The 9,769-nt window shown below is 42.7% G+C and overlaps 1 protein-coding gene across 2 annotated transcripts; it reads right to left on the bottom strand.

Annotated features, from left to right (window-relative positions):
* Positions 1–852: 852 nt before the first annotated feature.
* slc45a1 (solute carrier family 45 member 1) lies at positions 853–7,183 on the bottom strand. 2 transcript variants are annotated; one of them, XM_051930426.1, is made up of 9 exons: positions 6,917–7,183; positions 5,544–5,968; positions 5,366–5,458; positions 4,891–5,115; positions 3,341–4,113; positions 3,111–3,264; positions 2,759–2,896; positions 1,650–1,855; positions 853–1,563 (listed from the first exon to the last, which is right to left on the bottom strand). In XM_051930426.1, the coding sequence occupies exons 2-9, from the start codon at positions 5,941–5,943 to the stop codon at positions 1,294–1,296; spliced, it is 2,259 nt and encodes a 752-aa protein (XP_051786386.1). In that variant the 5' UTR covers positions 5,944–5,968; positions 6,917–7,183; the 3' UTR covers positions 853–1,293. The 2 variants fall into 2 exon arrangements, with proteins under 2 accessions (XP_051786386.1, XP_028663200.1); XM_028807367.2 differs by having other exon boundaries at positions 2,759–2,935; positions 6,917–7,181.
* Positions 7,184–9,769: the final 2,586 nt, after the last annotated feature.

Here is a 9,769-nt window from a genome sequence, read left to right as displayed (position 1 = left end):
TTTAAATGAGTATTTTTATTATTTGGTGTCTTGTGTTTTCTGTCTTGTGAGCAGTGTGGTTGTCTGTAATGTGAGCCTGTCTGCCATGAGTGCAAATGAATGGAACAAACAGAGCATCCTCTTCATTTCAGAATGTTCTGTACTCTTGGCGCACCATCTGGTTAAGGGGGTTTGGTACAACATTTTTACACTGAGGTGATTCAGTTGTGTTGGCTTGGGTTTTGAATGCTGAAGTACTGTTTCCAGAGCAGTGGGTGAGCATACGCAATGGTTTAACTAAAGAGCAGAATCCAAGAACAATGATTTAAGGTGACCAGAAATAGTTTTTGGGCATGTGTAGATTTTCACTGCTGTCAAGCTCCACATGAATATTCACTGTGACATCTCTAGCTGGTTTCTCGTACCACAAAGGATAATAAGTAAGAAAATGTGCTGGAGCCTTAAGTACAAAACATTTTGGTGGGTGGGTGTTGTCTGTAGTAACAGCTAATGAGTTTTGTCATTAATAATTTCTGAGTTCAAAATGCTGCAAACAGAAAAACAAGGTGATGGGAAAAGACTAAACGATGCAGAGTTTCAGTTAATGGGCTGGTATTCTGGAGTGTCACTGTGGCACATCTACCCTCTAGTGGACAATGGGGGCAATAACTGGAGATTTAATGACTTGTCACGTTTTTACAAGGTCCATCTATACCCAGATTTGAAAAGAACTACACAAGAGTCATCAATATGTGTTCCCTGATTAAGAATTCATTGCTTCAATTAAAATAAATTAGATAACAGATGCACTTGCAAAAAAGGCGTGACTGATCATGTTCTTTTTCAAAAGCCTAGTCAGTTTTCACACAAGCAGTCATGAGAAGCATTTATTGATAATGAAGGTGTTTTGGTTGACTAACTTGTGATGCTGAAGGTATGCGAGTAGTCCAAAGATGCAACACAAGATACAGACGAAAATGCATGGTACATTACCTTGGTGACAATGAGAGGAGTAAAACCAGGGGAGGATGATGAATAACAACACTGCAGTGACTACCTTATAAATGATGCAGGCCTTAAAGTGCATACAAGTTAAGTGCATTAAAATGGCAAGTTTGTCTGTTAGCCACAGAAAGTGTCCTCATGTTTGCATGTCCCATTATCCATCCTGTAAATGCTGTCGGTACAGAACAGTCTGGATAATCTTGGATGGCCTGAGTGGACCACACCTCCTTTGCAAAATGAGATTTTACTTGTTAATATAGCACCTTTGACCCTGCAGAATGGATGAAGCTTCCCACACAATACATAAAGCTACACCTGGAGAAGCAGTGGTTGATCTTCGCCATTATCTGTCTCGTCGTCTTCTGGCAGCTCATATATCACACACAGTGATGAGTAGAGGCAACCAAGAAAGGATACCAGGCTGGCAAAGTACATCACCCCATTGGCCCCACCTACCAGGGAGGTGAGAGGTGCCATCATTATTGAGACGAGAATCTGGGCCAAAAAGTACTGGCAACTGAGCAAGGAGATGTCAATACCCATCCCACGACGTGTCCCATCCTCTGCAGTGCCTGCAAACTGCAAGAAGAGAGAAGGTGAGCTCCGTGCCAAGGATAATGTGATAGTTTATATGACACCTGTGTTTGTCACAAACTGAGCCTCACCTGCTGGCTCTGGTAGTACTCGCAGAGCAGGGAGTATGGTAAAGTGCATAGAGAAGAGAAGAGGATGCCATAGGTGACGCAAAGTGACAGTAGAATGTAGAGGTTTGTAAATATTGTAGCCAGTCCTGTACCCAGGCCAAACACCAGATAAGCAAAAAAGTAGAGAGTGCGAATGGAAAACCGTTCTTCTAGCTTCTCCAGGATGGCTGTGCAGGGACATGAAATAACAGTTAGTTTTACCTTTGTAGGAGGGTGGACATTCACACAGATTAGGGCTGATGGTGGCTATAGCTTAGGAAGGTGCCAATGCACTGCACCTCCTAAATGTTCTTTACTAGTGGAAGACCCCATCTGTACCCCAACAATAACCTGATCTCATTTGCCTGTATCAACATATGTATTCATCTGTACTGATTACAGGATGGTAAGCGATGGTAGAAATCATAAAAACTGATCACATCTACTAAACTGAGTACACAGGAATATGTTGACAAACAAATTGAGTTAGTTTCGCTTAAGCTTCAAACATAAATGAAGGCACTGCTGCCTTCTCTCGGGGAGTAAGAAAGGTGTTGTAGCATAGCATTTGAATGAACCAGCTTAACACCAGGCTCAAAATTTGGGTAAACTTTTACTAAATATCAGTGAGGCTAGTGACAGTTGGCATCAAAAGAATACATTAGTTTTGCCGTTTTCTGTTACCTGGGTTACAGGTTTGACATTCTGAGCTAAACATTCAGACAACACTAGAGGAGTCCTGAAAGGCATATTTTACTCAGTGTATTCCATTTTTTGTGATGTACCTGGTGCCATGGTATTTTCTTGTGCTGGGCACTGCATATATTTTATGATTTACTTGCCTTTTTTGTTAAGTACTGAGCAAGTAATTTTGTTCTATGAAACTACAAGTTGTTTGAAATGTTTGTGTATGCTCTCAGTGACTGCATCTTTGTGTAAATGTTTACCAGTCAGTTATAAAGTCATTGTTTCCCAAAACAGCCTGTTATAAGTGCAGGCTGCAACACGGAACCCCTCTTCTTAGCCTCACTTGCATTTATGGAAGGCTGTAGATTTCTCTTTTTTGTTGTGGACTCATCTTGTCTTCTTACCAGAGTAAAAGGCAGCACTGAAGGCATAGATGCACATCCCCCAGCATCCCATGCTGACACCGGCATTGTAACGCTCATACTCATCAGAATCGTGAGGTGCTTGTGGATCCCCTGAATACACCACCTCTCCCATAAAATCTGTGTAAAACAGCAACATTCCTTCAAAGGACAACCAACCTGCAGAGACAAGAAAGCAGAACCGAAGAGCTTTGTGTTCTTATAAGGCTTATGGATCTTTCAATTGCATCTCCTCACTTGTGATTAAAATGGTATTGGTGTGCTTGGTTCAAATAAGCCCTATGCCTTTTTAACAAAAACAATGGTAAACTTTGCACACAGCACCTGCACTTACCCAAAAAGTGATTGGTACACAAGCGGCGAAGTGCTGGTGGCATGTGCCAGATATAAGAGCAAAGAAGCTTCATGGACAGAGGGTGGTCAGACACTTCAGAGCTGCTAGTCAGTGAGCTATCATAACGGACTCCATTTAGCAAGATGTTGGCCACCTGAGGAAAGAAAAAAAAATAATGATCATAATGGGTACCAAGGAGTGGGTCAAACACATATTCCTATGAATCTCACCTGCTGTCTGAAAGTGACTGTTCGCCTGCAACCATTTTCTGTTCGAAAGTTCACTGGTAACACTGTTTCTTCTGGCAGGGTTAGAGTCTGGGGTCTCTTTAGAATACCAGAACTGACCTTCCCACTGAGGAATCCTTCTCTGTCTCCATTGTCGCCAAGTAGAGGTGGGCTGGGCTGCATGCTATTCCCTGTGCAATCCATTTCATCCCTGAGCAGGCTGCCACTCTGACTGGCATCACTATGTAGGACAGGCGTGGCTTCAGTTATGGATAAATAATTGTCGTCCTGTGGTCCAGTGCAACAGTCTATTAGTACGCTATCAATGTAGGAAGTTCCAAATGAAGACGCAAATTCATTGATGCCAGTAAGGGAACTGTCTCGGCTGATGAAGCTTCCATATTTTGGAGTGAGAGGGCTGAAGGGTGAGATGGGGCTCGTTAGACTGGCATACAGCTTAATGGTGTGGAGGTCCTGTGGTGGATGCAAGGTACTGGGCTGTGGGCTGCTGTTCAAGGGGTCCTCGTCCCCAGGCCTAGCTGGAGGTGAAGGTGGTAGGGCCAAGTTGGGGCTCTTCAGAATGTTTTTATGATTCATGCCTTGAGACTGGACAAGGGGGCGCTCTGGGATGCTGGTGAGGGTCAATGCTGTTGTTACAGACAGGGTGATAGCAGTAAAGAGGTAGACCACCCTCAGCTGACCCCCAAGGGACCTCCCAAACTGTGTCCCATCCCAGTTTATACCCCCCACCACATATCCAAAACCACCGCCAAGACCTGGGGATGACAAATACGTTGGTATTAAATGGGAGAATTTTTTATTGAAAAATAGGGAGGGCAGAAGACCATGGTGACTAATGGACCCATATCAAGAAGTGTTACTTTTAGAGTTACTGTATTGATCATTCCAAGAAACAACAAAACTAAAGCCCAGATTTACCAAGAAGATGATGAATAGTTCTTTTTTATGTTTAATATGCACTGACAAAAAGAGATGCATGCCTTTAGATCAGATATGTCTAATGGGGTTTGTTCTATGTTGACACTTAAGGAACACAATTAAACATACGTAAAGAGGCCCTTGCTTTTGACAGATGCTGTCTTGCCTGTGCAGATTCTATGTCAAGTCTGTACAAGGACCTAGCCTTCACTGAAGCTGCGCTGAAAACTGTGAAAAAAGCAGTTCTGTGTCAAGAGCCACACAGATTGTCATCAATGGTTTTTAGTAGAATAGGTTCAACACTTCCAAGGTGGCAAATTATTCCTTAAATGAACTGACCATATACAAGGTATGTAAAGGGCCTAAAATAAGAAAACAATGCAGTAAATGTATTATGTCAGTATTAAGAGACATAAAATCACCACTGTTCATACATAGCAGGTGGTACAGGTGTATCTGCTTCTCTCCCAAAAAGGGTAAAAGGCTCCCTTCATAAGGAACATGGAAAACGTGCATCTCCCTATCCACCAATATTGCCATGACTAAAGCATTGGTGCTTATACCCTTTGGCACCAACAAGGCCTGGCAAACATCAGAATGCTTTGTAGCCCTACCTGCTAGTAGTGCATGGATATTGAGACCCCGATCCTGGTCCTCAGGGCTGCAGACATCCATCATATAGGCGTGGCTTGGGTTATCGGCAGAGTCAGCACTGAAGTCCATCAATACAACTCCACATACTGTCAAGATGATACCCCATTTATGATTAGTTGGAGTATCTTCCAATGCTACTCCAATGTCCCGTCCATTCAGCAGAAGGGAAAGACCAAGGAGAGCACCTGTGGGAGAACAGTATATGAAAGCCTTAAAATGACATCTTGGAAGGGGCTGAATGCCTCTTTGCTTTTCTGCTGAAATTACTGGTAAGCGTAGGCCTAATATCACTAACAATAAGAGCACAAGGAAAGCTCAAACAAAAACAGGCTCTCCAGATATTGGACACTTCACTGGGGCATCTCGGTCTTTGCTCTAACTTTGCAAACAAATCACAAAGATTTACAGTGGCAAATAAAGGAATTTGCAGCTCACCGATAGAAAGAACAAAAATGAAAGGCCTTCGTCTCCCAAACCGTGATGTGCAGCGATCACTCCATGCACCAAGCACTGGCTGCAGCAGAAATCCTGAAAGGAGGAAGACAAAGAAGAATGCGTTAGGACTGGCCACCTTAAGAACACACAGCTAGAAAGGAGCAGGTCTATTGCCTACCTAGTATGGGGCTGATAAACCACACCATGCTGTAGAGTTGCTCTGGCAGGCCCATCTGGAGAAGAATGGGTGTTACATAGGCGGTTTCCATCGCATAGCTGAATTCAATGCCCAACAAGATGCAGCCATTAAATAGCAGTTCACGGAAGGAGCGGCGAGGTGGTATCTCGGTTAGATCCAGGCACTTGATAGGACATGGCGTGTTCGGGGGTGGAGGTGGTGAAGGTCGGATCAGTTTCCTGTGTTTTGGGTGCCTCTTGAAGTTATTAGCTCTGTGACTGAGGTGGCGTGTAGTGGATGATGGGAAGGAACCTCGCCAGACTTCTTGGGGCAGACCGGCTACTCCTGCTGGATGAGGTAGCACACCTTCACTAGGTGTACTGGCAGTAGGTGATGTCATTGCTGTTAATGACCAAAGGTCAAACCTAATAAAAGAAAAAAAATGTATAAATACTCTGTTGGACCTTGACCCAATATATGATGTGATATACACAAGGCAGTAGTGCATAAGGTAGTATCTGAACGGCCTTGTTCTAACTATGACAATGCTCCAGTGACATATGCACACAAATTACAGGATACCACTGCAGTGATAGGAAGGCATCACTGCAGTGCCCATTTCCATAAAATGTGGTTGTAAAGCAGTCCTGTAAGAGTATAGGACAGTGTCTCCCCAGTGATATTACTAGTATGGCAGCACTGACAACTGGTAATTTATTTTTAGGACAACAATGAATCAATGCAATTCCCACTCCTCAAGCTATACAAACATACCACAGCACATAATGATACCACTGCAGTGCCCCCTACAGTAAAATTTGACACTGATGCAGCTCCAATGAGATGGCACTAACAACATTAGCCACACAGTGTAATATCTCATCAAAGCTTTGGGCCTTCCCTGATCAATAAATAAATATAAAAATAAATAAATAAAATACACCAAATGTACATCACTGCAGCAGGGGCTTGACAAAACTGCAGTGCCCTTCAGAGCTGTTCAGACCATACAAAATGACCCCCATCTTCGGGACACGGGTTGGGATGCCAAACAAGGATGATAAAACTGCACTTTCTAATCCCAAACGAAGTCATTAACGCAAAAGGACGTGAAGGTAAAAGGTAAGCTGTTAACGGTGCACACTGAAGCCACTGTATCGTCACCCCAGTCAGACTTTCACCTGCGCCGTTACAGGGTGGAACAGCTCAGGCATTGAATGCTGCGGCTTTATAGGCGTCCCGGGGTGCTCTGCCACAAGCAAGCTTTCCACAGCTTATGAGTGAGCTTGTAGTCTCAGCCTCGCAACAAAAGAAGCGTCGGAGCGCATGGGAGGCTCCGCCGGGAAAGCCACAATAAGCGGGGAACCACCTACCTGCTCCAGTGCTGAAGAGGGAGACCACGGCGCCGCCTTCTGTCGCTCGTTCACGTTCAGCTGTCACCACGGGTCCCGCAGCCGCAGGTCTCCTGCACATTTTAAAAACAATTCGGTAAGACTGCTCTGCAGCTTCACCGTCTGCTCCCCGCATCAGCTCCTGGGGGTCTGCAGTCTCCCTCTCGCGGTGAACAGCATTGCGGCGCTTTTTTTTGTCCGACGAGCAGAAATGAAATGCGGTCAACAAAAAGATCTGAAATCTTCTATATAGCGCCTGTGACAGCACAATTTTAAATTAACTGTTCTCTATGGCATATTATCAATTTATGCCATATTATTCATTACCAATATTTTTCCGGTTTGGACTTCACCGCTGTATATATGAATGTGTATATATGTGTGTGTGTGTGTATACCTGTATATGTATATACACACACATTAGTATACACATATATACATACACACTCACACACACATAGGTATCCAACTTAGTTTCTCACCGCACTTAGCACACCTTCCCTAATCATTCTGATGTGTCAGAGAGTACAGCACGCGTCCTGTCCAGATCTGGGATCAAGATTGCGATCAAACCGGCAAACACTTTACTGTACTTTTCAATGCCAAAAGCAAAAATCCGACCACAGTGACAAGAAGTGCAGTTTACAGCATTCCATGCAATGCATGTTCAGCAGTAGCGAGACAAACATCTAAAACACTCGCAATACCTCTACAGGCACATGGCAATGCACTCAGAAGGAAAGATCCACAGTCTTTGAATTACACACATACAAGTTCCATTAGACACAAGTTTATCTGGAACACTATGAAAGATAAAATTCAGGGCTAATACCAAGAGTGCCAGAGAGCTAGCTAAATCTTGGTTCTGTAATGAAAACGCCATTAACAGACCCTTGGACTTGAACCCAGGCCTAAAAAAGAAGAATACTCAAATAATAAAAAAAAGACTTTATGACCAACACCTCCTGAACCCCAACTTAATATCCCCCCACCCCTTACTTGCTATATATTCCCTTTGATTCCTGTATATCTAATCATTTTCCACTGATGGTGACACCTAGTAGGTGTTTAAGACACATGGCTCATTTTCTCCCTTTGCGGATCTCTAGCTACAAATAAGCAAACCGTATCACTGACCTTTGCTTCCCTATATATATATATATATATATATATATATATATATATAGTGGGTACATCAGATGGATTAGTGATTGTCTTGTGAAAGTGTGTGTAATGGAATGTGATTTGCACATTTAAAGAGCTCAAAAAACAATTATTTTAGACATATTTTCATGCTGCCTGAAAGCTGGTACCCTTAAGGAAAAGTAAGCATACTAGGGCACTGTCTCTATACTGGGGAGAAATTGAAGGATTCATTTCCAGGGGATCTATTTTTAAAGCTGCTTAATTCAGTTCCTGGCCATAGGAGCCAAAGCAATGTGTGAAAGTAATTACAGACTCTGGATGAACATACACACACTTTTACAATGGGTTACAGTCATCAATTAGCAGGCATTGTTTTTTGTTCTGAAAGGAAAACTGGAGCACCCAGAAAACCCCACAGAGGAAGAACATGCAAAGTCTACACAGATAGCTACCTACCTGTGGAGGAAGTCAGCATTTGAATGCACAACTCTTGAGTCTAAGATCTTTAACAGGGCATTCATTTTGAAAGACGAAATGTTAAAAAATGCAGAATAATTAACAAGACTATCATAAGGTTAAGAACTATGCACAAAGAACTAAGAACTATGCTGGGTTGATCATATGACGAACTACAAGAAAACTTTAGAACAAACAGAGCTAAAGATCTGCAAAACATTACATTACTGTGAAGGAAAACGCACATTTTCTCAAGAAAGGAATGACCAAATCTGAGCAATTTGTTTAAGTTATAACTGACTTAATAATTTCAACATACAAATCCTGATTCAACCCAGGATCAATCAATCCAATAATTTGGGAACGCACTTTAGCCAATGCAAAACAGCAGGTTCAGAAGATGTCATTTTACCACAGACAACATACTTCTATGTTCGTGGGCAGAGTGCTGTTTCGGGAAGAAACACACATAAACAACTGGGAAATACAGGTGCTGGTCATAAAATTAGAATATCATGACAAAGTTGATTTATTTCAGTAATTCCATTCAAAAAGTGAAACTTGTATATTAGATTCTTTCTTTACACACAGACTAATGTATTTCAAATGTTTATTTCTTTTAATGTTGATGATTATAACTGACAACTAATGAAAGTCCCAAATTCAGTATCTCGGAAAATTAGAATATTAATTAAGACCAATGCAAAAAAAGGATTTTTAGAAATGTTGGCCAACTGAAAGGTATGAACATGAAAAGTATGAGCATGTACAGCACTCAATATTTAGTTGGGGCTCCTTTGGCCTGGATTACTGCAGCAATGCGGCGTGGCATGGAGTCGATCAGTCTGTGGCACTGCTCAGGTGTTATGAGAGCCCATGTTGCTCTGATAGTGGCCTTCAGCTCTTCTGAATTGTTGGGTCTGGCGTATTGCATCTTCCTCTTCACAATACCCCATAGATTTTCTATGGGGTTAAGGTCAGGCGAGTTTGCTGGCCAATCAAGAACAGGGATACCATGGTCCTTAAACCAGGTACTGGTAGCTTTGGCACTGTGTGTAGGTGCCAGGTCCTATTGGAAAATGAAATCTGCATCTCCATAAAGTTCGTCAGCAGCAAGAAGCATGAAGTGCTCTAAAACTTCCTGGTAGACGGCTGCATTGACCTTGGACCTCAGAAAACACAATGGACCAACACCAGCAGATGACATGGCACCCCAAACCATCACTGACTGTG

The sequence above is a fragment of the Erpetoichthys calabaricus genome, chromosome 8 (assembly GCF_900747795.2).
Source record: "Erpetoichthys calabaricus chromosome 8, fErpCal1.3, whole genome shotgun sequence".
In the NCBI taxonomy this organism is placed as follows: domain Eukaryota; kingdom Metazoa; phylum Chordata; class Cladistia; order Polypteriformes; family Polypteridae; genus Erpetoichthys; species Erpetoichthys calabaricus.
Note: the sequence above shows the minus strand (reverse complement) of the source record. Positions and strands in the feature narration are given on the sequence as shown.

Coding starts and splice junctions, on each gene's coding strand:
- slc45a1 (XM_028807367.2), bottom strand. CDS start 5,943: ATGACATCACCTACTGCCAGTACACCTAGTGAAGGTGTGCTACCTCAT. Junction 3,265..3,340: donor CAGTCACTTTCAGACAGCAG/GTGAGATTCATA, acceptor TTCTTTCCTCAG/GTGGCCAACATCTTGCTAAA. Junction 1,564..1,649: donor AGTACTACCAGAGCCAGCAG/GTGAGGCTCAGT, acceptor CTCTTCTTGCAG/TTTGCAGGCACTGCAGAGGA.